This window comes from Saccopteryx leptura, chromosome 5 (assembly GCF_036850995.1).
Source record: "Saccopteryx leptura isolate mSacLep1 chromosome 5, mSacLep1_pri_phased_curated, whole genome shotgun sequence".
Lineage (NCBI taxonomy): Eukaryota > Metazoa > Chordata > Mammalia > Chiroptera > Emballonuridae > Saccopteryx > Saccopteryx leptura.
The window spans coordinates 212,615,568-212,642,451 of record NC_089507.1 but is presented as its reverse complement, the minus strand read 5'-3'; the positions used below and the strand labels follow the sequence as shown (position 1 = coordinate 212,642,451).

General features: G+C 49.2%; 1 protein-coding gene across 2 annotated transcripts; it reads right to left on the bottom strand.

Moving 5' to 3' along the window:
- On the bottom strand, positions 1-26,870 carry GGT7 (gamma-glutamyltransferase 7). 2 transcript variants are annotated; one of them, XM_066384014.1, is made up of 15 exons: positions 26,682-26,870; positions 17,430-17,665; positions 16,941-17,092; positions 15,649-15,766; positions 14,719-14,786; positions 14,436-14,509; positions 13,907-14,103; positions 12,738-12,825; positions 10,776-10,903; positions 10,521-10,609; positions 8,169-8,318; positions 7,952-8,069; positions 7,130-7,267; positions 4,522-4,621; positions 1-645 (listed from the first exon to the last, which is right to left on the bottom strand). In XM_066384014.1, the coding sequence occupies exons 1-15, from the start codon at positions 26,848-26,850 to the stop codon at positions 482-484; spliced, it is 1,989 nt and encodes a 662-aa protein (XP_066240111.1). In that variant the 5' UTR covers positions 26,851-26,870; the 3' UTR covers positions 1-481. The 2 variants fall into 2 exon arrangements, with proteins under 2 accessions (XP_066240111.1, XP_066240112.1); XM_066384015.1 differs by having other exon boundaries at positions 4,529-4,621.
- Between the last annotated feature and the right edge of the window lie 14 nt (positions 26,871-26,884).

The window sequence follows — 26,884 nt, the reverse complement described above, 5'->3', positions numbered from 1 at the left end:
CCTGGACCCCAGAAGCAATGCCCCAGCCTCAACCTGGTGGGAGGAAGAGAGGCACACCCCCTCCCCAGGATGGTCCATTAAAAAAATCCTAGTCATTTAAGAAATGAGGCTGAGGACAGAAGAAAGGAGCTGGAAGACAAGGCCCAGGTAAGGCCAGACTTGAGATGTTGGGGTCGCGTGGACCCTTGAGAAGGGTTTGCAAGCACATCCCTAAGCTCAGGGCCAGCGTGGCTGAGGGAAAGGAGACAGTCTGACTCCTCAAGGTCCTGTCTGCCTGGTTATGAACCCTGACACCACCACCACCACCACAGGCCTCTGGATGGAGAATTTTCCAGTTACTCTGGGAAAGGAATTGCTAAACATCCCCTCTGGCCCCTGATCTGGGGCATCCCTGGGGTCCCCCTGAGACCAAACCTGGGAGGAGGAGGGACTCTAGGAACATGCAAAGGGGGGAGCAGAGACCCCGCCCCACCCCGCTGCTCTACAGGATGGTGGCTCCAGCTGCATCTGGGCTCCGAGGGTCCTTCACACCAATGATGAAGTTGTTGGTTCGCCGGTTGCCATGGACCCAGGATAAGACATCTACCTTCTCCACGTGGTGACCCCTGGCTTCCAGGAACTCAATCTCTTCCTCTGTAAACTCACCTGAAAACCGTCCCCAACATACACACATTCAGAGTATTCAGAGCACTAGTGCAGGAGTCCTGTGGTCAGACCTGAGTGTTGGTCCTGGATGCTCCACAGAGGAGCTGTATAATCTTGGGCAAATTGCTTTACCTCTCTGAGCCTCAGTCTCTTCACGTATAGAATGAAAATTATACAAAAACCTATGTGAAGTTGTTGCAGGGATTAAAGGAGATAATATACAGAAAGCACTGAGCTCAGAACCTTGCATACAGCAAGTGATCAATAATATACAGTCATTCTTGATATTGAAAGAGGGATTTGGGGGACTTATCCCCACCTGCCTAGGTCAAGCTCCCATCATTACATGCTAGGATTACTGCATAGCCCACTAAATGGTCTTTCTGCATTCAGTCCTGTCTTCTTTACAGGCTACTCCCACAACATCAAAGGGTCCTTTTAAACTATTAGACCAGACCAGTTCCTCCAACTCAAAACCTTTAACAGCTTTGATGACTCTTAGAATAAAATTCAAAGTCCTTACCACGGCCTCTAAGGCCCAACATCATCTGGGACCTCACTACCTCTCTAAACTCCTCTCCTCACTTCCACTCTCTCCCTTAGCTCTGCTCTAGCCTCCTTGCTATCCATCAAGGAGACCAAACGTGCGCCTACCTCAGGGACTTTGCACTTGCTTTCCCTTTGCCTGGAATGGTCTCAAAACTGCCTCCTTCACTTCATTCCAATCTTCAAGAACTTCCCTGATCACTATCTAAAATATCAGCCCTTGTTGTTTTTACCTTGCTTTGTTTTCTTTCAGAGTACTTAATGCTACCTGTATTTGTTTACTTATTTACTGTGTCTCCCTCTACTAGATTATAAGCTTTATAAAGGCAAGGATGTTGCCTTTTTCACTATTAATCCCCAGTGCCTAGAACAGGATGAGAACATAGTAAATGTTAAGCAAGCATTTACTGGGTAAATGAACAAATGCCCATCCTCTTGCATAAGCTCAGGTCTTCATGTCTTGCTGGGCCATTATCCTGGGTGCTTCTTGTATTTCCCCAACTTAAATTTTCTTCTCTTCAACCCACCTCCTCTCTAACAAACAAATCAGGCCATATCCCTCGCCTACTCAATTGGATGGAGTCCATGCTTAATGTGGACCTTCATGATAGTCCCTGTAACTTCACCTCCCACTCCTCAACAAAAATACGATTTTATTTCCCCAAATGGGGTGATTTGGGGGCAGTTCTCGAGATAAAGACACAATGTTGAATAGCATTAAGTTACTGAGTCTTGTGGTTCATTTTTACTCCTTTTGGTAATAGCAAGGACTATATTTCAGTCTGGTCTCTAACATTTCTAATCTTCCTTAATGGAAAGAGCGGTCCTCAGAGCCTTCCCAGGGCAACAATATCTAACTAAAACCTAAAAATAGCCTGACCTCGCCTGACCAGGCGGTGGCGCAGTGGATAGAGCGTCGGACTGGGATGCAGAAGGACCAGGTTTGAGACCCCCAGCTCACCAGTTTGAGCACGGGCTCATCTGGCTTGAGCAAAAGGCTCACCAGCCTGGGCCCAAGGTCACTGGCTCCAGCAAGGAGTTACTCGGTCTGCTGAAGGCCCTGAGCAAGGCACATACAAGAAAGCAATCAATGAACAACTAAGGTGTCGCCATGAAAAACTGATGATTGATGCTTCTCATCTGTCTCCATTCCTGTCTGTCTGTCCCTATCTATCCCTCTCTCTGACTCTCTCTCTGTCCCTGTAAAAAAAAAAAAAAAAAAAAAAAAAAAAGCCTGACCTCTGGTGGTGCAGTGGATAAAGCGTCAACCTGGGAACACTGAGGTTGCCGGTTCAAAACCCTGCACTTGTCTGGTCAAAGCATATATGGGAGTTGATGCTTCTTGCTCCTCCCCCTCCCCCTTTCTCTTTCTCTCTCTCTCTCCCTCCCTCCTCTCTAAAATGAATAAATAAAAATAAAAAAATACAAAAAAAATAATAAAACCTAAAATTTTGACTTTTTACAGCTATTTGTTGTCTATTTGTGGCAATTAATGCATTTCCATTTGGGATTATGATGTAAAATTTACTTTAAAAAATATTTAGGTTAGGCCTGACCTGTGGTGGCACAGTGGATAAAGCGTCGACCTGGAAAAATGCTGAGGTCGCCAGTTCGAAACCCTGGGCTTGCCTGGTCAAGGCACATATGGGAGTTGATGCTTCCTGCTCCTCTCCCCCTTCTCTCTCTGTCTCTCTCTCCCTCTCTGTCTCTCTCTCCTCTCTAAAAATGAATAAATAAATAAATAATAAATAAAAAATTAAAAAATATATATTTAGGTTAAATGTATTTATAAACACATCATGTAAATGGTTTAAATGATACGTAAATGTGGTAAAAGTCATAAAAGTGATGGATTAAGTTCTGAGATTTGGGAAACAGTGTTTCCAGTCCAGCTGGCCTCTTGGCCGCCTGCCCTCTCAGCCATTCTTTCTGGCTTCTGCCTAGGCTGTTCCCCTGTCTAGAATGTTCTTTACCTCCACATGTCAAATTCCTGCTCATACTTAAGGCACAGCCAGTTGTCACCTCTTCCATAAAGCCTCCCAGAGTCCTCGAGGGGGTGAGCTTTCCCTTCCCCAAGCCTCCACTCCTCATGCCCCTGTCTTAGACTCTAATCTCCACAAGGGAGAGCTATGATGAGGCCCCTCACCCTTAAGTACAATAACTTAGCATAAAGCCTCACATTTGATAGAAGAAACTGGTTGAGCAGAATTCACTTTCAAGGACTTAGCCTCATCATCCATCAGTTGGGATCCAAAATGTCCCTGGCCAGCCACAGCGTGTGACTGATCAGGATCTAGGTGTGTGGCTTCTAACATGCTTCATTTTAGTCTGGGAGATATGTAGAGCCACGCAGTCAAGAACCAAGTCTTTGGTATCAGCCAGGTATATGCTCTGCTCTCAATTCTGCCACCTACTGGTTGATCTCTGACTAGTTGATAACCTCTGTGGGCATCGATTTCTTTCTCAGTAAAATGGGGGAAATGACACTGAGCAGGAAAGGACCACGTCTCATTCACTATAGTTCCCCTTTGGACTTGTATAATACATTGTCTGTTATAATAATAAAAACTCCTTGAAGGTGCACCTGCTTTCCCACTTACGAAATTAAGCTGTGTCCAAAATTAAGCACCTGTCCTTCTTCGAGGTAAGTCTGTCTCCTCACCATAACCTGTCAAGTCCATGATCTAGCCCAAGCCTGCCTCTCTGATCTCATCTCATCCTCACTCTCCTCATTTCCTTTCTATTCCTAAGACACACCGAGGCCATTCCTGCCCTGAATATTTGGCCTTTGTCCCCTTGGCCTACAAAGCCCGCCTCAGTTCTTTGCATGGTGGGCTCTTCCTCATTCTTCAGATCACAGCTTAAATGTTACCAAAGAGAAGCCTTCCCTGACCATCGAGTCAGTCCTATACACACATTATCCTGATTTAATGCTCTGCAGAGCATTTATTTTGCTTTCTCATATGTTTTTAATTATTTATTTTCCTGTCTGCCTATAAATGCAGTGTCCCCAGCACCTAGGAGAATGCCTGGCACATCATAGATATTCAATACAAACTGCTGAGTGAATGGTTTGCAGAATGAACAACTGAATCTTCTTTCAAAAATGATAAAACTGGAGCTCAGAGTAGAGGCATAAATTTCCCAAGGCCACAGAGCCAGGAAATGGCAGGGTGGTTCTAATCCCCCATATATCTTTTCCTGTTAGGAGTTAGTTGGAAGAAACCAAACTTTCAGTGGCAATGAGTTGGTGCTGGTTGAGGCAAGGGCACCCTTGGGAGGAGCCTCTTTCTCCACCAGGCCCTATGCCCACCCCATGGGGACACTCACTGTCCACCTGCAGGAGGTTGGACTGCAGGTCCGGGTGCAGGCGGCCACGGGCCAGGCTGTCACTCAGGTTCCGGTTCAAGGTCAGGACATTCAGCAGAACCTGCGGGCAACCGAAGGGCAGAAGTCAGGGTCATCCTAGAGCGGGGGCTTCAGGACTCTGCAGTCCTTACCCCTGGTCTAGACTCCCTAGTCTTTCGATTCCTTGCACCAGGAATGTCGTCTAAGCCTCTCAATAGCCCCAGAAGGCAGGCTAGCTTTTGATGACTGTCCCCATTTCACAGAGGGGAAACTGAGGGCCAGAGAAGAAAAGTGGTTCACTCCAGAGCAGGGGTAGTCAACCTTTTTATACCTACCGCCCACTTCTGTATCTCGGTTAGTAATAAAATTTTCTTTTTTTTTTTTTCATTTTTCTGAAGCTGGAAACGGAGAGAGACAGTCAGACAGACTCCCGCATGCGCCCGACCGGGATCCACCCGGCACGCCCACCACGGGGCGACGCTCTGCCCACCAGGGGGCGATGCTCTGCCCATCCTGGGCGTCGCCATATTGCGACCAGAGCCACTCTAGCGCCTGGGGCAGAGGCCACAGAGCCATCCCCAGCGCCCGGGCCATCTTTGCTCCAATGGAGCCTTGGCTGCGGGAGGGGAAGAGAGAGACAGAGAGGAAAGTGCGGCGGAGGGGTGGAGAAGCAAAATGGGCGCTTCTCCTGTGTGCCCTGGCCGGGAATTGAACCCGGGTCCTCCGCACGCTAGGCCGACGCTCTACCGCTGAGCCAACCGGCCAGGGCAGTAATAAAATTTTCTAACCGCCCACCGGGTCCACAGTAATGGTGATTTATAAAGTAGGGAAGTAACTTTACTTTATAAAATTTATAAAGCAGAGTTACAGCAAGTTAAAGCATATAATAATAATTACTTACCAAGTACTTTATGTTGGATTTTCACTAAGTTTGGCAGAATCAATTTTTATAAAACAACTTACTATAGTTAAATCTTTTTTTTTTTTTTTTTTTTTTTGTATTTTTCCGAAGCTGGAAATGGGGAGAGACAGTCAGACAGACTCCCGCATGCGCCCGACCGGGATCCACCCGGCACACCCACCAGGGGCAACGCTCTGCCCACCAGGGGGCGATGCTCTGCCCCTCCGGGGCGTTGCTCTGCTGCGACCAGAGCCACTCCAGCGCCTGGGGCAGAGGCCAAGGAGCCATCCCCAGCGCCCGGGCCATCTTTGCTCCAATGGAGCCTTGGCTGCGGGAGGGGAAGAGAGAGACAGAGAGGAAGGAGGGGGGGTGGAGAAGCAAATGGGCGCCTCTCCTATGTGCCCTGGCCAGGAATCGAACCCGGGTTCCCCGCATGTCAGGCCGACGCTCCACCGCTGAGCCAACCGGCCAGGGCCAAATCTATCTTTTTATTTATACTTTGGTTGCTCCGCTACCGCCCACCATGAAAGCTGGAACGCTCACTAGTGGGCGGTAGGGACCAGGTTGACCACCACTGCTCCAGAGTTTAGGGAGAGCCAGGGAAGAGGCACTGCTGGCACCCAGTCTCTTAGTCCAACCCAGGGCTGACCTCCCTTCGCCCCAGCCAGGACAGGGCCAATGGCTGGGGATGGTCTAGGTTACAGTGTTGAGTACGCTTAGCTTACGGGTTTGAAGTGCGGGTAGGCTCTGGAAACTGCCCATTCTTACCAAACTGAACCTAACCTCTCCAGGCCTCGATTTCCTCATATATGAAACAGAAATAAGGATTTCTTGCCAAGTTGGGAAGGTTAAAAGGGTTAACACATGTAACACCATGCCCAGCACTTAGTAGGAACTCTGTATATGTTAACTATTGTTATCTTCATTTTACAGATAAGGAGACAGGTTCAGAGAGGTGAACTCTTCCACATCACACAGTTGGAAATTGGCAGCACTTGGGCTGGGACTCGGGGTTGTCTGATTCCAAAATTTAGTTTAGTTAACTTACCACCTGTGAAATTATGTGCCTGGCACATCTGTCAGATGCTCAAGACATTTGTGGAATTGTTGTGAGGCATTTTGAAAAAAATCTTTTTTTTTTAATTTACTGATTTTAGAGAGAGAGGGAGGGAGAGAGAGAAAGAAACAGGAACATCAATCTTTTCCTGTGTGTGCCCTAATCGGGGATCAAACTGGCAACCTCTGTGCTTCGGGACGATGCTCTAACCAACTGAGCTATCTGGCCAGGGCTATGAGGCATTTTGGGGTGCTGCAGACCCTTCCTTTCAAAATCAGACCCTAAAGAGGGCTGCTTGTCTATTCGGATGCTGAGTACAGCGCGACGGGACTTGATATGGACAGAAGCCAGGCAGCCCAGATGCTGTCCCCTCTCAATTCTATTGGCCCTACAATTTCTCCTGCAACCTAGGAGGACAGGGAGCTCCCAGGCTGTAAAGCACTTAGCTTTCACTAAGAAGCTCAGTGCAGCCCATGCCTGTAATCTCCAGGAGGAGCCTGGCACAAAGCAGCCCCAGCCCATGTCTGCTGTGAATAAAAGATGAGAACAAGCAGAAGACATGCAGGGCACCTGTAGCCCAGGTCGCAGCTTGGCTCCTGGCCACAAAGGGCCTACCGTGGAGGAAACCTCACCTGGGTCAGGCTGCTGAGGCCCCGGGCAGCTCCATTGGCTCCCAGGGCGAGGTAGGTTCCACAAAGCCCTTCCGCTGGCCGGACCACGGTAGGCAGCAGAAAAGACAGTGGCCGCTTCCCTGGCTGTACCGAATTCTCCTATTGTCAGAGGACCGAGACCACAAGGGGGAGGAGAGGTTTTCATGGGACACTGGTCTCACCCCAGGCCACAGTGTGCTGTATGTGAAATGGGCAGGGTCCTTGGGTAACTGTAGTAGATAGTGAACCCACTAAGTTTTTGGGGCTCCCCTGGGTGGCAGGGGTGGGGCCAAGCCAAGAGAGACGACTCTGGGGGAGAACAGGATAATCTCTACCCTGGTCATCGCTATCTTTGTCCTGCTGGGCCGCAGCCTGCGGGGTGTAAGAGTGCTGGCCTCCAGCTACACAACAATTTCTGTCTCCTTCCTCCTTTGGTGTCCAACAATAGGGCTCAGCCTCATCAGCTCAGCGGCACGTGGTCATAGACCGTTAGTGCTAAAAATACCCAAAGCATAAAATCAGGGGCCAATATCCTCGTTGTACAGGTGGAGAAACTGAGGCCTAGAGAGAGTACAAGACTTTCCCAGGTCAAACAGTGGAACAGTGACAGAATGGGACAGGCTTCTTTGGACCCACCAGACGCCAAGCCCCAGACTGGGGCTGGGGATAAAGTGGACGCTCTGTTTGAGCTCCTTTTCTTTAGAATAGAAATTACTAGAGGAAGCAGGGAGGGAGGGCAGCCACACTGCGGCACATCCTCCCTAGCCTTAGGGCCCCCGAGGGAGGAGGGAAGCAAGACCCTACCAGGCTGGGCGCAGAGTGGTTAGCCGTCCTGTTGGGCCAGGAGAAGTCCAGCATCTGGCTGTTGAGCAGGATCCCCGAGGGGGTGATGAGGCCACTGCCGAAGGGCCGGTTCAGGGAGCTGGGGGCCGAGATGGGGGCCAGGTGAACCCTGTGCACACCCTCCCTCCCACCAAGGCCCCATGATTGCATGTCAGGTTCTGAGTCTGAGCTGACATACCTGACCATGGCCACGATGAAGTCGTCAGGGCCCATGATCAGCACCTGGGCAGCTGTAGGAGCCCCGTCCAGCTCGTAAACAGGCAGGAGTGGGGCGGGGGTCGCCTGGGAGTCATTGATGTGGCCCCGGAGGTAGGCAGCCTCAACCTTGCTGAAAAGACATGGGATAGGAGATGAATACACAGCAAGTTCTCGTTATGTTCCACCTACCATTTTTGTGATGTCTGTTTATATGATTATTTTATGAATATCTGCCTCCCCCTTGGATTATTAGGTCCATGAGAACAGATGACTTATGCCTAGCATATAGGGAATATTCATGAAATAGTTGTTGAACTGAATGAATTTATTTAGTTGTTATTTAGATTCTCTTCTAGAGCCAAGTTTTAATTGATTTAGTACTTAAATCAAGAGTCTTTTAGTTACTTGACTTTACTCATTTAATCCTTTCTATGAAAGTACCTGGGGCATAGTGGATGCTTAGAAAATATGTGTTTCGAGGCCCTGGCCGGTTGGCTCAGTGGTAAGAGTATCGGCCTGGAGTGCGGGAGTCCCAGATTCGATTCCTGGCCAGGGCACACAGGAGAAGCGCCCATCTGCTTCTCCACCCCTCCCCCTCTCCTTCCTCTCTGTCTCTCTCTTCCCCTCCCGCAGCCAAGGCTCCATTGGAGCAAAGTTGGCCCGGGCGCTGAGGATGGCTCCATGGCCTCTGCCTCATGACACTAGAATGGTGCCAGATGGGCAGAGCATCGCCCCCTGGTGGGCATGCCGGGTGGATCCCAGTCGGGCGCATGAGGGAGTCTGTCTGACTGCCTCCCCGTTTCCAACTGCAGAAAAATACAAAAAAATATATATGTGTGTGTGTGTGTTTCGACATAAGCAAACTGAATTCACTTAACCTAATGGTTGTAGTCTAGAAATATGTTTCATTAAGAGTTTAGTGTATGTGTGTGTTGGGAGGGGGGTTGTATATAGAAATCTTCACTTGTTATTAGAATTTTTTTTGAAGACACAGTAAGCCTTGATAAATAGTTATTAGATGAATTAGTTGAATGGATTTAATATAGATATATGTGTGTGTCTTGGAGCTAAATTTGTGTTGAGGTTGAAAATAAATTTATGACATTATGAAGATAAAAATTTACATGAACTATATGATTGGTTTCTGATTTCCCTTAGCTAGCTTTTTTTTATTCATTTTTAGAGAGGTGGGAGGGGGAAAGAGAGAAGTAAGGGGGGGAGAAGCAGGAAGCATCAACTCCCATATGTGCCTTGACCAGGCAAGCCCAGGGTTTTGAACTGGCGACCTCAGCGTTCCAGGTTGACGCTTTATCCATTGTGCCACCACAGGTCAGGGTCCTTTAGCTAGCCTTTAAGTCAGTTATAGTAGCAGTGAAATAGTAACCATTATTACCCCTATTGCCAATTAATGATGATATTTGTTATGTATTTATTATATGTCAGACAACATGCTAAGTGCTTTGCATGTATGATCTCACTTGGTCCTCACCATGACCTCACGAGGTTGGCACCATTATTGTTGAGTCCACTTGTAGAAACTGAGGTTTAGAGTTTAAGGCTAGAAGGCTAGTAGATGGAGAACCTGGGGTTTGAACTGAGTCAGTCTGACAAGAGCCCACAGTTTTACTGCTATGTTTTCGGCTAATGTGGATACATTATAATCAAAGTCCTCATTATCTCCGATATTTTCTTTTTTTTTTTCAGAGAGAGAGAGGAATAGACAGGGACAGACAGACAGGAATGAAGAGAGATGAGAAGCATCAATCATTAGTTTTTCATTGCGCGTTGCAACACCTTAGTTGTTCATTGATTGCTTTCTCATATGTGCCTTGACCACGGGCCTTCAGCAGACCGAGTAACCCCTTGCTGGAGCCAGCAACCTTGGGTTCAAGCTGGTGGGCTTTTTGCTCAAACCAGATGAGCCCGTGCTCAATCTGGCGACCTCGGGGTCTCGAACCTGGGTCCTCTGCATCCCAGTCCAACACTCTATCCACTGCGTCACTGCCTGGTCAGACATCTCCGATATTTTCTTAGAGACTCTTTTCATTATTATTAGGTTTTCTTTTTCCTCTCAAAAGGGGGAACAGATACGCCCATATGTGTGTCCCACTAGGGTCAGAAAATGTTGAGAGCCATATGAATAGACCAACTCATTGTACAGATGGGAAAACTGAGGTGCAAGGAGAGGCAACCAGTGTCACCTTGTGAGTTGGGCTTGAGCTGAAACTGACCTGGGACTTTAGGCACACTGCTCCGCCAGCTGCTTTCCACCTGATCTTTCCCCACACCCGCACTACCTCACCAGTCCCCAGGGTCCTGCCACGGGACCCACCTTAGCATGTCATCCATGCTCTCAGTGATGGTAGAATCATAGATAGGGTCTCCCAGTCTGCTGGCCAGGGCTAATGCAATCTTCAGGGTCTGAAAACAGAACAGAGTGGGGCAGAGACTGCCAGGCCCCTCCTAGCACCCACACCCAGAGTCCTCGCGTGGGAGAAAACTTAGAGGGGATTTAGCCCTGCCCTCCTCCCATCCGCCTCTTCCCAGTGTTCCCCAGTGCAGGGTGAGACGGAGCAGTTGGCCTTACCTCTGCTACCCAGTGAAGAGCCTGTTCTCGGGACACCAGGCTGGTGAGATTGAAGCCCTCAAGGATGTTGAGAGCACTGATGAGGGCAGGGCCTGTGTGCGGGGGTGGAGGACTGAGAACCAGGTGGCCTGAAAGGGCAGAAAATGACCAGATGGCAGGGGAGAGGGTCAAAGCATCTCCACACCCACTATCACACAGACTGAGACCACTGCACTGAATTCCCTCATCAGGTAGGGGAAAAGCGTTGACAGGCAAAGGGACCCACCCATGTTCACACGGCAAGTCAAGGACAGGGCTAGGACTCTAACCCAGAATACTGGTCTACAGTTTTCTCTTCCAGATCAGAAAACAAAGGCTCAAGAGGACTCCAATTTGCCCAAAGTCACAATGCACGCCATTGGCAGAGCAGGGATAGGTGTCCAGACGTTCAGACTCCTGGTCCACCATGTGTCTCCTTTCAGCTCCTCCCACAGGTCAGTATACTACTCAGGGTCCCTGATGGTCTCACCCCTGAAAATTTTGGAGAGTAGCAACCTCCTCTTCCTATGTGAGGCCACAATTATTAGATATTTGGACATCAAAGGAATAATAATACCTGATATAGCACAAACAATAACTACTTACAGTGGTACCTTGAGATATGAACAGACCAACATATGGTTTTTTTTTAAAGATATGAGCTGCAACTTGGTCTGTATTTTTGTTCGAGATCCGAGCGAAATTCCGAGATACGAGTCGTGATTCGGGAAGCTGCCGCTAGTTGGCGCGTTGGCGCGCGGGTCCAGTATGGGCAGTTTGATATATGAGTTGACTGACTTACAAGCTCGGTTACAGAATGAATTAAATTCGTATCTCAAGGTACCACTGTAATTCATTTAATCCTCACAATGGGTACTATTATCACCCTCATTTTATAGGTGAGAAAACTAAGGCACAGAGAGGCAGCTGGTCCAGGGTTACAGGAGTCAAGTGGAACCCAGAGTGCTCAAGGTACTGGAATTGCCAAGAGAACTCAGGCTGGGGAGGGGAAATAGAAGATCAAATACATATATTCAGTACCCATTCTGATCAGGACAACTTCCAATGTCATCTTATCAAATCTTCATGGCCCCCCTGAGAGGTAGGCAACATTATTTCCATGTGGAAAGAACCAAGGCTCAGAGTGGGAGGTGACTTGTTCAAGATGATTGGCATAGCTTGTATTCAAACCCAGGCCTTCCTGGCTCCCTATCTATGCTCTTCCTCTGCTCCATATGCCACTGCCTCTGGTAGAGGAATCAGGCTGGAGATTGAGGCCTGGAAGCCCGAACTCAGAGACAGCCTCCTCTGGGGCTTGAGGTGATCTGGGCCTCCTGGAGGGAAAGGAACCTGGAGACCTCCTTGGGGAGCTAGGGGGGAGCTAGGAACCTACCACTTTGGGTTCAGCAAACATGGACTCACCCATGTCATACACTTGGCTTCCTGGGTTCATCATTGGTTTTGAATCTGACAGGTGACATTCTATTTCTCCCCTGGGCCCTCAATTTCCTTTTGGTACAATTACGGGGCAGATCTATGACTGTCTGGAAAAGTTTGTTATAACCAGAAGCTTAAATGGACTTTAGTCTTATGAATTTTTCTTATGAAGTACAGGGCGTTGAGAATAGGTCTTGGGGATTGGGCAAGGCAATACAGACAGAGCCCCCAAGTTAAGAAAACCTATGGCTAGAACCCCAACTTTCTAGGCCTGATCCTGTGACCAGACTTCCCTCCCCCATACCCTAAATATTTGGGGTAATTGACTACATGACTCCTTCAGAAGGTAGGCTGGCTCTGGCTTGCTTCATTAATTAGCTGTCCAGGCAGCTCGCTGCCTCAGTTTCTCTCCTGTGAAATGGGGAGGAGTCTCTAGGCCAAAAGCACATAGCCATGGATGGGAGGCTTCTCCTAAGTGGGGGTCCCAGGAGCTGGGGGAGAGGTCACCTCTGTACACGCCGCACACGGGCTTCTCCACGAGAGCACTGTAGTTGCTGAAGTCCTCCTCAGTTATAACACCCCCTGCGTGCTGAGCCTGGAGGAGAGAGAATGACCCCACCACCACTGTGAGCATGTGGATCTGGCCTGTGGTATATGTTTGGATCACAAATAGATGTTTTTACTTTTGTGCCTTCTGCAACTCCCATTATGGCCTTTAGGGACCCCATAGACCCTAGGTACCCTAGTTAAAAAGGAAGGGGAAAAGCACTAACACTGAGCACCTACTATGTACAAGACACTGCGCTGGGTACATTTTTGTGAATGATCTCCTTAGTTCTGTATTCAAGGCCCCTTGTGATCTGGCCCCTGCCTACATCTCTGCCTCATGTCCTGCTACTCCCCAGGGAGCTCTGTGCAGCCATTCAGAGCGAACTGCAGTTCCTGAACTCATGATTCCATGTTTTTACACATACTGCCCTCTCTACCAATGAAAAAGGGAGATTTTCCACTTACAGCAGCATGTGCCTAAGAGACAGCAAAACTGAATTCTGCATTTCACTATGACCGATGAAAGCCACCACAAAACTATGGATGGCCCTGGTAGGAAGGAAGTAATTGAGCACTCTACTGACCAGTGAACCAACTTGATATAAGACAATGGGCTCATTTCATACTATCCAGCACGTTAATTTTCAGCCCTAAAATAGTATCACACTGGGAATCCTCTCCTATGTCAGTACTGCTTGGTTGGTAAGCCCTTATGTTAACCCCCCCTCCCCAGCCCCAATGAAGGAGGCACTTCCCTTAGTCCCTAGAAAACCCAAGGGCAGGGGTGGGACTGTGGGCTCAGGGAAGCTGAGTCTGATCCTGGGTCTCCACCAGGCCTGGGAGGGACGGGACAGGCACCTGTACCAGGCACCAGCCCTGGGGAGCCCAAGTTACCTCTCTCAGCCAAGACCGAACTGAGGCTCTTCCGCACCCCGGGGCCAGCCCTCCCGCTCCAACAACCACTGATCTCACTCTTATCACCAGAGGTTAGTTTTTCCTAGTGTAAAATTTTAACTAAACAGAATCCCAGTAAATATATGTAGAGAGAAAGACAGAACAGGGGGGAAGGCGGAAGAAGATGTCTCTACAGTAGGGTCCTTCCGGGCAGAGGGCTCCCCTGTGCTCACCTCGGCCACCATCTCCATTGTGAGGTTACCACCGGCATAGAAGGCGGCGGGGCCGTAGGTGCCCAGCGCCTCCAGCACCGCGGCCAGGTCAGGCCGGTGCATCAGCGAACCAGGCAGGGGCAGGCGGCCGGATGGCAGGAACGTCTCATGGAAGCGCTCAGATGCATCCGGTGGTGGCTGTTCTGCCAGGGCACGGGCTGCAGGCGGGGACAGGAGGCTGGGCAGGGGGCACCCGGGCTGGACCCGGTGGGGTGGCAGACACGTAATAGGTGGGCAGGGTGGATAAGGGCTGAGTGGATGGCCCTCAGAACTCCGGGGTCCCAGAGCCTGTTATGGGGGAGGTGGGGGTGTATATGTGCCCCTCCCAGACCTCCTCACTGGAGTCAGCCTCCTGATGTGTGGATAGGGGGTGTCTGAGGAGCAAACTAAAAGAGAGGTGCTTTCTGATTTGGGTCCCAAATCTCAGAGGTTCCCTCTCCCCTCTCTATCAACCTCATGCCTTTCCCCCCCACCCCCAGGCCCCACTGACCTAGATCATGGGTCACATTGAAGCCATCTTGGGCCACAGCTGCTGCGAAGGCCAGGACTTGGTACCATGGCAGCCTGGGGGGGCCGGAGAGCAGGGGGTGGAGGAGGTCCTGGGGGGAGGAGGAGGGGTCCTGGGGGGAGGGGGGTTCCTGGGAAGGAGAGTCCTGGCAAGGGAAGGGGATATTAGGAGGGGAAGTTGGGAAGGGCAGAATCCAGGAAGGTAGGAGGCCACCAAAGGAGGGGTGCAGGCAGGGCCCTCTGGTCCCCAGGGGCAGGGTCCATACCTGCCATAGAGCTGGTGAGCTTCATGGAGCCCCTTCACCATTCCAGGAACCCCCACCAAGAGCCCAGGCTGGGCGAGGCGGGCAGGCGAGGGAGAGAGGAGACCAGGTCACTGGAAGGGGGGGGCTGGGCTGAACTCTGCAGAGCCCCAGGCCAGGGATGGGGGGCTGACACAAGGGAGAGACACAGGCCAAGTACCCCAGAGAGGGACAAGCTGTCCCAGCAGGCGTCCTCCCGCCCGGCTCCCTGACTTCCTATCAGCAATGCAGAAAGGCCTCCTTTGTCTCTCTATCATAGTCGAGGGACTTATAAATGAAGCAAGTCCTTTTAGGAGCCAGGACCTAACCAATTTCAATGGAATCCTGTCTACATTGGATTATACCTATTCCTAATTTTTAACATGTGGACAAGAGACCTTTGAGTTACCTTTTCATTATCACACCACCATTACTGTAAGCTGTGATAACTCAGGAGTGTGTTTGGCTTTTACCTCTGCACTCAACATCTATTTTTCCAAATTATTCTATTTCTGCCTCGCTCTCAGTGAAGAGTAGGTTTTTCTCTTAGTCAGTCCCTCTCAAATCTTCCACTATGTCACGGGCTGGGAAAGTTATAGTCAACAGGCTCAGAGTGGGGTGGTGAGTGATAGTACAGCCACTTTGACATCTCAGACTGTTCAGTGGCCTCTTGTCTTCTTTCTATGTCACATAGGCAAGAGAAGTTAGGATGTTGCTGTATTGCCTGTTATCCAGCAGCCCGACTGTTATTCATTGTTTTATTTGGGGGGTTGCCTGTCTCCATCACAGCCTAACAGCACCCTGCTCAACTCATTTTTTCACCTCTAGAGTAAATACTCAGCAATGTAATGCTTGGGTTAACAGGGCAGTGAAGGGAGACCCCCTCCCATAGTCTCTTCTCACCAGGGTCCCCACCTTGGTCTCCCATGATCTCTGCAGGGTCTCTTCTCTCAGGGCCCCTGGCGCAGACTCCCGGAAATCAATTAGGTGGCTCTCATTTCGTCGGATGTCATGTACCAGCATCACACCCCCACTAAGAGAGACACAGGAGGGGGAGGGTGCTGGAGAGACACCACCCCTCTGAATAGTTAACCTGCCACTCCTCAAACCCCTGTGGTGATGGCTGTGTGCTCAGTGTATCATCAGGAGCCAGGGATTCAGAGACTCAGGAACGCCTCAAGGATAGGGAGTGAGATGGAGGCAAGGGTCCGGAGTACATGGACTTCTTCCAGCCTGTCACTGGAGATTTTAATCCTTTGTTAGGAAAAACCAGGAGACTGGGAGAGCAGGATGTTCTGCTCCACCCCCCACCCCAGACCACATCTGGACCCCTGCCAGCTTCCTGCACCTGCCTCCTTGGTATGTATGCCTCCACCCCCTCTCCCAGGATTGAATTACGCAAGAAGAGATTGTGCAAAACCAAAAGAGGAACTTCTTTGGTACGGCCTGGACGACTGGTCTTACTGGAACCAAGACATGTCCCTTTTTTGTGACTTGTTTCCATCTGAGACGGTAGTTAGTTACATCTGAGATGGTTGGCCTGAAGCCAAGTAGCATAATAAAGAAAGCGGGACAGATAAACAATAGGGAGAGTTAGGAACTATGGCAAAGTAAACAGGCACAGAATGGGAAGTAGCGTCTACTGGGGTCCAGATCATTGCAGTGGTGTGGAATGTGGGCCCTGCAGTACCAGGTCTCTCCAGGTTCGAGAGATGTCAGCAATTCTCAGCTTTTTGACAATAGGAAACAAATTCTGAAAAACTTAAGTCTGCAAACCAAACCAGCCTGTGTTCTAGGTATGGCCCAGGGGTGACCAGTTTTTCACCTCAATTTTAAGAATTCTTAGCCTGGGGTGTATTTTTTGGAGGATAGAAAGTCCATAGCTTTCATCAGACTGACAGGGATTTATGAGCCTAAAAGTTTAAGTATAGTGATACTTAGTTAATGACAGTATACCCCCACCTGTGCATCTCACTTTATAATTTACAAAATCCTTTTCCAAATAAAATAAAATAAAGAAAAAGATTTTAAAAACACCTCCTCTGATGCCATGTAAGGAGAAGGGGATGATAATTGGGTGTAGAAAGAGCAAATGCAAAGAGCTGGGCTCATCTGTCCCTCTGCTCAAACTTGGAGACCCCCACACGAGACCAGGAGACAGAATCAGGCCTGGGGGCCCCTGACCCCCACCGCAGGGAGCTCCTTACCCGCCCAGGCCGGAACTGTGCGGAGCCACGATTCCCAAACACAGGGCTGCTGCCACTGCCGCGTCCACAGAAGATCCCTGTTTACTGAGCACCTCAATGCCCAGTGACGTGCAACGGGTGGCGTCGGTCACCACAGCACCCTGGTGGAAGATCTGGGAGGGGAAGGGGGACCAGGTGGGGACAGTAGGAGCCTCCTGCTTCTCTAAGGTAACCGGCTAATCCAGAACTCCCACGGAGGGGGGCGCTGGTGGGAGCCCTGACCTCTTGTCCCCCCTGGTGCTTTCCCCTTTACGTTGTCTTCCCTCATTACCTCAAGTGCCTCCTACCTGATCAGGTCGCTTCCTTTCTCTGACCCCTTCATGCCCGGAGCCCCTCCCTTTGCGACCTTCCTCGCCCATGTCATTATCTTCCCCCCTTTTCCAATCCCTGGCCCGCTTCCACCACTCTGCTAGTCCCCTGTTCCCACGGTCCCCTCAAGCTGTGTCTCACCTGAGGGTCCCCGAAATAGATCTGCATGATGAGCGCCACGGTGACCCCCGTGGCAAAGGTGAGGCAGGCTGTGACTATGACCGTGAGCCCGTCCTGACGGCAGGAGCACTCCGCCGCCGCTGCGGAAAACGGGTCTTTGCGCGTCTCCCGCAAAGGCGACCCGTCCTGGCTTCCCATCTCCGAGGATGACGACGGCAGCCGCTGCAGCCGCGCGGACTTCAGGAAGGAGTCTGGGTCTGCGGCGGGAGGGGTGGGGGGTGTCCGTCGGGACGCCTCTTACCCCTCCTTGCCCGCCCTCTAGGTGGAGCCACTCCCTACCCCCCCCCCCCCTCGTCAAATAAACCCTACTAGATAGCACCGCCTTTCAACCTTTCAGCGCCTCCCCTATGAACCCAGGGCAGGTGGGGGTGGCGGTCTGGGTAAGGAAGAGACCGGGACCACCAGCTGGGAAGCAGGGCAGCTGGATTACGGCCCCTCCGCCGATTTTCCGGGGACCCAGGTTCCAGCGCGCAGAACACTTCCTGCAGAGGTGGGAGTTGGACCCTCCCTGGAAATCAGATACTGCCTGAGTTGGGCCCAGCCTTCCATGCAAGGAGGCAGCTACCTAAACTGAGTGGACAGACCCTGGCTTCCAACCCTGCTGCATTCATTCATTCATTCACTCACTCACTCACTCACTCACTCATTCATTCATTCAACACATTGTTTGTGGCCCTATGATGGATGCGAGGGGAAAGGTAGAGACCGTTCTTGCCCTCTGGGGTTTACAGACCAGTGGAGGAAAAAGGCAATAAACAAGTATACAAAGGAGTATATAATTACAAGTTGTGGCAGATGCTATGAGGAAAGGGATGAAATAAGACAATAGTGGTGTGTGTTGGGGGCTGCTTAGCTGGGGAAATCAGCCATGGCCTCTTGGCAAAAGTGACTTTTAAGCTGAGAACTAAGGTATGAGAAGGAGCCACTCATACGTAGAGCAAGTGGGGAGTACATAGTGTTCCAGAGAGAAGGAACAGCAGGTACAGAGGCCCCAAAGTAGGAATGAAATGGCACATTAGAAGAAAATAACCAAGCCTTGGGTGGTTCCAGTGTAGTGAGCACTGGGGTGGAGGCTAGGCCAGATCCCTGGGCCTTTCTGACCTTGGATTTTACCCTCAGAGCAATGGGAGGCCACTGAAAAGTTTTAAGCAAGAACGAGAAGACATCTGTTTTATGTTTAATAAAGATCCTTCTGGCCGCTATCCGGAGAATGGATCTGAGGATGGAGGAGAGGAAGCTACCTGAAAGCCACTTACTTGCTGAGTGACCATGGATAAGTCATCTCAAGTTTCCTCATCCTAATAATGGAACTAATCCCTAACTGACTAGATGGGTACAAGGATACCATGAAGTGATATATATACTGGGCACCCTGTAGGTGCTTACTCAGTTATTTCCATTCTTTTTCAACTCTGGGCAAGCTTGAGAGAGACCCTCTTCTATCCCATAGTTCCCTTTCCTGGATGCTATCAGCCTTGAACTCAGGCCTTTTAAATGGCCTAAAGGTCCTGGATGTTTGTGAACAGTAAATAAATAGCTTGGACCCTTGGCCTTAATACCTTGCTGTACTCACAATGTGTTTTCAAAAGTTCATTCATTCAATAAATATTTTCTGAGCACCTGCTATTGTGCACTAGGAGTATAACCTCCTTAAAAGTTTGTGGGATAACCTGACCAGGTGGTGGCGCAGTGGATAGAGCGTCGAACTGGGATGTGGAGGACCCAGGTTCGAGACCCTGAGGTCGCCAGCTTGAGAGCGTGCTCATCTGGCTTAAGCAGAAAGCTCACCAGCTTGGAACCAAGGTCGCTGGCTCGAGCAAGGGGTTACTTGGTCTGCTGAAGGCCCACGGTCAAGGCACATATGAGAAAGCAATCAATGAACAACTAAGGTGTCGCCACGAAAAAATGATGATTGATGCTTCTCATCTCTCTCTGTTCCTGTCTGTCTGTCCCTAGCTCTCCCTCTCTTTGACCCCTCTCTGTCCCTGTAAAAAAAAAAAAAAAGTTTGTGGGATAGCCTGACCAGGTAGAGCGTCGGACTGGGATGTGGAGGACCCAGGTTCGAGACCCTGAGGTCACCAGCTTGAGCGCAGGCTCATCATCTGGTTTGAGCAAGGCTCACTAGCTTGGACCCAAGGTCGTTGGCTCGAGCAAGGGGTCACTAAGTCTGCTGTAACCCCCCGGTCAAGGCACATATGAGAAAGCAATCAACAAACAACTAAGATGCCGCAACGAAGAATTGATGCTTCTCATCTCTCTCCCTTCTTGTCTGTCCCTCTCGCTGACACAATAAATAAATAAATAAATAAATAAATAAATAAGGCTGTGGGGTAATGTTAAAAATTGACTGTTGCCCTGGCCAGATAGAACTGAAGTGTAGAGGTTGCCAATTTGATCCCTGGTCACGGCACATACAGGAACAGAGTGATGTTCCTCTCTTTCTCTCTCTTCCTCTCTCTCTAAAACCAGTAAAATAAACTTTAAAAAAATTGACATATTGAAAATTGGTTCACCAATGCCAACATTATGAAAATATAAGCTCCTTGACCTGGTGTTGAAAGCCCTCCGTAACCCACTCTCTCTTTTTAAGTAAATAAGAAACCATATATGTACCTATATAATAATTCTTAGAAATTATTTATGGTGGTTACTTTTGGGAAAAATCCTGAAGGTAGGAATGAGATAGGGTGGGAGAATATTTTGTTTGAAATTTGTAGTACTTATATTTCTTTTTTTATTTTTAATTAATACATATATTTTTCAATAAAAAGGAAAAATTGCAGAGAGATAGCAATGGAGAAGGGAACTTATATTTTTCTTCACTGTTCCTTGTTCATTTGTTCGTTTATTTATTTATTTATTTATTTTTACCATGAACATGTAATTTGTTTGTTTTTTCTTTTTAGTGAGAGGAGGGGAGGCAGAGAGACTCCAGCATGTGCCAGGACTGGGATCCACCCAGCAATCCCACTAGGGGGCGATGCTCTGCCCATCTGGAACCCTTGTTCCATTGCAACCAGAGCCATTTCTTAGTGCCTGAGGCGGAGGCCATGGAGCCATCCTCAGTGCCCAGGGCTAACTTGCTCCAATCAAGCCATAGCTGTGGGAGAGGAAGAGAAAGACAGAGAGGAAGGAGAGGGGGAAGGGTGGAGAAGTAGATGGGCGCTTCTCCTGTGTGCCCTGACTGGGAATCGAACCTGGGACATCCACATGCTGGGCTGACACTCTGCCTCTGAGCCAACTGGCCAGGGCCCATGTAATTTGTTTTTAAATTTTTATTTAAAAAAAAAGAAGATTGCCTTCTGGAAACCTCTTCTCAGTTGATTATACTTGTATCAATGCTCAGCACCAGCACCACAGAGTCTGTAAATAAAACTGGAATTCATTTGACAGATATTTAACACCTACTGAGGGCACAAAACTCTCTTTGGTCCCTTGAGGTTTCAAAAGAACTGCAGGAAAGGGTTTTCAATTTATATTTATTGACACTGACTAAATGCCGGGCACTTTACATATGTTTCCTCATTGAAGTAATGAGGAAAGAGAGAGGCCCACTCTTTGTATTTTAAAGATGAGGAAACTGGGGCCGAGTAAGGTGATACTACTTGCTTCAGATCATAAGCAAGTAAGTGTCAGAACCAAGAGCCTGTGCAACTCAAAGACCTCCTTTCCATTGCTCCACATGTCATGAAGAGACACTTTCTTCCTCAAAAACCAACCTTACAAGCTAATTTCTAGTTGCTACCTCTAGTCTAGGTACTTGTCCTGAAGTGTTTCCTCCAATCAGAGATGAGAAGCCAGGAGATGAAGGTGATATCAGAGTTGGATCTAGTCAAGACTTTCTATTCCACCAATTATTAAGTTATGCATTTATTCCACAAAAATATTTACTGAGTACCCTACTGTGTAAGTACTGGGGCAATACTTTACTGATATGTAAGAGCAACAGCAGAGCAAACAAGTCCTTTGGGAGAAAGATGAGTTAATTATAGCTATCCTGAATTTGTGAAATACCAGTAGGAGTCGTCTGGAGGCAGCTGACCTAGTAGGCATCTAATTTTTATCTGTTTAGACATCATTCCCCATTCAACTTTCTTTTAGAGAATACTATCTCCCCCTCATGTTTCATTCCCTCACTCCTGACTAGAGGAAGTGTATGACCTAGCGTCTAGGTCCTAGACCTAGCCAATCAGAACGGGTACCTCTGTACAGTGATTAGCTCAGGCACAGGCATATGACAGTGCCAAGCCAATTAGATTCAAACTTTGTTCTTCTGCTGGAAATAGTGGGAAAGAGAAAGGTTTCTTTCTATGTAGCTACTAAGGTGATAAGATACAAGCCTGTTGCCGCTGGGAGGCTCTCTGAAGATGAAGCCCATAAAAAGGAAAAAGCAAAGCAAAAGTTGGAGAAAAGCCCATTTCTTTTTACGCACCTTGATGCAGCGATGCCTGAAGGCCCATACCCCTAAACTTTTCAGTTATGCTACCCAATAAAATTCTCTTATTATTTTAAAATTTTTTTATTTATTGATTTTAGCGAGAGAGGAAGGAAGGGAGTGAGAGTAACATCGATCTGTTCCTGCATGTGCCCTGACCGGGGAACTTCTGCATTTCGGGATGATGCTCTGACCAGCCAAGCCATCTGGCCAGGGCAAACTTTCTTTTTTAGATGTAGCTCATGCCTGACCAGGCGATGGCATAGTGTATAGAGCATTGCACTGGGATGTGGAGGACCCAGATTCGAGATCCTGAGGTCACCAGCTTGAGCGCGGGTTCATCTGGTTTGAGCAAAGCTCACCAGCTTGGACCTAAAGTCGCGCTGCCTTGAGCAATGGGTTACTCGGTCTGCTGAAGACCCACGGTCAAGGCACATATAAGAAAGCAATCAAGCCCTGGCCGGTTGGCTCAGCGGTAGAGCATTGGCCTAGCGTGCGGAGGACCCGGGTTCGATTCCCGGCCAGGGCACACAGGAGAAGCGCTCATTTGCTTCTCCACCCCTCCGCCGCGCTTTCCTCTCTGTCTCTCTCTTCCCCTCCCGCAGCCAAGGCTCCATTGGAGCAAAGATGGCCCGGGCGCTGGGGATGGCTCTGTGGCCTCTGCCTCAGGCGCTAGAGTGGCTCTGGTCGCAACATGGCGACGCCCAGGATGGGCAGAGCATCGCCCCCTGGTGGGCAGAGCATCGCCCCTGGTGGGCGTGCCGGGTGGATCCCGGTCGGGCGCATGCGGGAGTCTGTCTGACTGTCTCTCCCTGTTTCCAGCTTCAGAAAAATGAAAAAAAAAAAAAAAAAAAGAAAGCAATCAAAAAAAAAAAAAGAAAGAAAGAAAGCAATCAATGAACAACTAAGGTGTCACAACGAAAAACTGATGATTGATGCTTCTCATCTTCCTCCATTCCTGTCTGTCTATCCCTCTCTCTGACTCTCTCTGTCTCTGTATAAAAAGAAAAAAAGAAAAAAAAATAGATGTAGCTCAGTTTTAGCTGAGTTCATGACAAAAGAACCCTGAACAGAGTCGACTTAGCAAGTCTAAAGTTCAGGAGAAACATCGTGGATGGAAACTAAGGTCCTCTCTGGCTTGTTTACTCCCTTAAGAGAAGAATCATTAAAGATTGTTGAATCAGGAAATAACATGATCAGAAGTGCAGGGTGGCAGATGGATTGGGATTGGGTGGGAGAAGGGGAGAGGCAGGAAGCAGGAAGACTAGCTAGAAGCCTATGGGTGGGTAATACATATAAGATAGAACGCTGGCCTGGCACGTATGAGAAAGCAATCAATGAACAACTACGGTGTCGCAACAAAAAACTGATGATTGATGCTTCTCATCTCTCTCCGTTCCTGTTTGTCTGTCCCTATCTATCCCTCTATCTGACTCTCTCTCTGTCCCTGTAAAAATAAATAAATAAATAAATAAATAAATAAATAAATAAATAAATAAATAAATAAAGATAGAACGGTGGCGCCTGACCAGGCGGTGGCTCAGTGGATAGAGCATCAGACTGGGATGCCGAGGACCCAGGTTCGAGACCCTGAGGTCGCCAGCTTGAGCACGGGCTCATCTGGTTTGAGCAAAAAGCTCACCAGCTTGGACTCAAGGTCGCTGGCTCGAGCAAGGGGTTACTCAGTCTGCTGAAGGCCCACGGTCAAGGCATATATACAACAAAAAACTAATGATTGATGCTTCTCATCTCTCCGTTCCTGTCTGTCTGTCCCCATCTATCCCTCTCTCTGACTCTCTCTGTCTCTGTAAAAAAAAAAAAAAGATAGGATGGTGGCTAAGTCTACAGTGGTGATGACAGCGATGGTTCACTGGAATTTGAAAGATACTCAGGAGGGGGAGAGAGAGCATGTGATCACCATTTGGAAGTGAGAAGAGGCCTGACCTGTGGTGGTGCAGTGGATAAAGCGTCGACCTGGAAATGCTGAGGTCACTGGTTCGAAACCCTGGGCTTGCCTGGTCAAGGCACATATGGGAAGTTGATGCTTCCAGCTCCTCCCCCCTGTCTCTCTCTCTCTCTCTCTCTCTCCTCTCTAAAATGAATAAATATAAAGTGATAAAAAAAAAAAAACTAAGGAAGTGAGAAGAAGTGTGAGGGGGATGACTGGTGGCTTCTGGGCTTCTACCTTGGAGACTGGATGAATGGCAGTATCATTAATTGAGAATGACACTGGGAGAAAAGCAGGTGTGTGGGGAAGAGATGATGAGTTGAGCGTAGAACATGCTGAAGATGAGGTACTTGCAGGACATCTAGAGGCAGATGCTTGGGAGAGAGAGGAACACATGGGTCTGGTCCAGAGCTCAAAAGAAAGGAAAGTATTACTTTAAACTTGAAGTGGTCTTCACCTAGCTCTGTTTTTTGTTTGTTTATTTTTAAATTCATTTTAGAGAGGAGAGAATGAGAGAGAGAGAAGGAAAGGAGGGGAGGAGCAGGAAGCATCAGCTCCTATATGTGCCTTGACCAGGCAAGCCCAGGGTTTTGAACCAGAGACCTCAGTGTTCCAGGTCAATGCTTTATCCACTACGCCACCACAGGCCAGGCCTCTCTGTTTTCTATAAGGTCTGTTGTGGGGTGCCTAGCAGTTCTAGGGCATGGTAGGCTAGAGGCTAGCTGGTCACAACCAAGGTCCTGGATAAAAGGATGAGGCAGTGCCACTAGGTGGCACCACCAGGTTGAGAGAACATAGGAGGCCATGTTAGCCAGCAGGCTGATCCAGCTGGGCCAACGGAGGCTTGGGGCTTGGAAACAGTGCTGGGAGACATGGCACTGAAACAACTACACAGGATGATGGTAAGGTCCTTGGAACCTTAGTGCACAACCTTGACACAAGGTGCAGTTCCCAGAAACTCAGATGACTGGATTTTTGTACAGATTAGGGCAGAGTCTATACTAACTCCCCACGATCCTCCCTGAGTTTTGAGAACTCCCTCCGCTGCCCTTCTTTCATCCTGAGATCTTTCTCATTCATTTATTCATTCAGCGATTTTTATTGAGTGCTTAGCACTGTGCTGAATAGTGGAGAAAGGATAGTGAACAAGACAGTCATGATCCCACCCTCATAGGGTTTTACAGACATTGAGTAATTACATGAGCACACAGATAAATAACGCGGGTTCTGATAAATACTTTTATGTGGGGCCAGGAGAAAACACATCAGGGGTTTCCAATCTCTAGGTTGGGAGAGATAGGCTTTCCCAGTTGAGCAGGAAGAGAAGGCTTAGGAAGCTAAGGAAGCTAAAGGTTAGTGTGCCCATTGTCGCACAGTGAGTCAGGGCAATGCTGGGACCAGAACCGGCACTCCTGACCCCCGAATAAAGAAAGGACCTGGTTCAGGCTGGTATCTACCAGAACACATCCCAGTCCTCTCTTGATACCTCCTAATTCCTGGGCTATTCTCTCCAAAAATTTTTTTTTAATTAATTTATTTGTTTTAGAGAGAAAGGAAGGAGGAGAGAGAGTGAGACAGACATACAGACACATCAATCTGTTTCTGTATGTGCCCTGACTGGGGATCAAACCCTCAAACCTTTGCATATCGGATTGATGTTCTAAGTAACCGAGCTATCCGGCCAGGGCTAGAAAAATTTTTTGATCTTCAGCTTTGACTTTTGATGCCCATAAGGCTTTCTATCATCACCTCAGACCCCCTCCAGGTAGGGTACAGTCTAGTTTGATTGGCGGGAGCTGGTGGTCAGGGTCAGATGACCAGAAAGTTATTGAGGGGGAAAGAATTTGGGGTTGTCAGGTTGGGAAGTAGCTACAGAAGGGCCAGGCTAGCGAGGACTGAGCCGGAGAAGCAGGCTCTGCCAGGTTGGTAAGGGATAGGACTCAAGTGCAGAGAGTGGAGCAGAAGGATGCTCTAATGCCAGGAAGTGACGTTGAGGTTGAGGAAAAGAGGGATGGGGGATGGAGGATGAAGAACGGAGGGGAGGATAGAGCTGGGCCACATGGAGAACAGAAAGAGCACTAGGGAAGAAACGCTCCCAGAGCTCTTGGCCCTCTGGTCTCCCTCAAGCCCTGTCTCTTCCCTCCCTACACCCACCCCTTGTGGTCCCTGCAGAGGGCTGAGAAAAACAGTGAAATTCTGGAAACTGCTTCCAGGATATCTTAGTAACATTCCAGCCTGATCCATGGCTCTGGTAGGGGTGAGGTAATCCACAGGGCAGCAAAGGCACTCTGGTCCCCAAGGACTTTGAGAGGTCATTCTGTCCACTCCCCTGTCTCCCACTACCCAGCACACACAGACAGATGAAATCCTAGTCTCTTTACCCCTCCCTAGACCTGAAGAGAGATTCTCAGCTTCTCCCCATGGTCTCTCCTTCCCACAATCCCTGACTGTGGGGAAGTTCTTCTCATGACCTAGCCTCTATTCATCCTTCTGCATTCTCTGACTTGGTTTCTTCTACCCTGTTCTCCGTGACTAGGGTAACCACAGCTGTTCCTCAGGATCTCCCTTCAACATTAGTTTATTTTCCCCCAAAAGGTAACCCCCATCCCTCCTACTGCAGTCCTTGGCATCCTTCTCCCTTGTCGCATCCTAGGACACCAAGGCAGAAATGTGTTCCCGGCCCCATTAGATAATTCACAAGAGATAAGGCAGAAGCGAAAGGTCCAGGAGGAAGGGAATGAATTAGGGAGATGGAGGCTGGAGGTGATGCTCGAACAGATGGAGGGGCAGGGGCGTCCCAGGGGGCAGGAACGGGGCCAGCGGGCCTCACCTGTATCGGGGTCTCCCAGGAAGGCGTCCTCATCCTTGCGGCCCCTCAGAGGGGCCGCGGGCGCCGGCTCGTCCTCCGGCAGCCGCGGGAAGCTGGTGATGCTCATGTAGTCCACGGGCGAGTAGGCGCCCAGGGCGCTCTCCTGACTGGCCTGGTTCTCCGCCGCCATCCTCGCCGGGCCCCCCAGCAGCGCAGCGCCTGCC

Excerpts from the sequence above, each read along its gene's own strand:
- GGT7 (XM_066384014.1), bottom strand. The coding sequence starts at position 26,850 with ATGGCGGCGGAGAACCAGGCCAGTCAGGAGAGCGCCCTGGGCGCCTAC. Across the intron at positions 17,093-17,429 it reads TCTATTTCGGGGACCCTCAG|ATCTTCCACCAGGGTGCTGT; the intron begins GTGAGACACAGC and ends TTCCCCTCCCAG. Across the intron at positions 14,104-14,435 it reads CAATGTGACCCATGATCTAG|CCCGTGCCCTGGCAGAACAG; the intron begins GTCAGTGGGGCC and ends CCCCGCCTGCAG.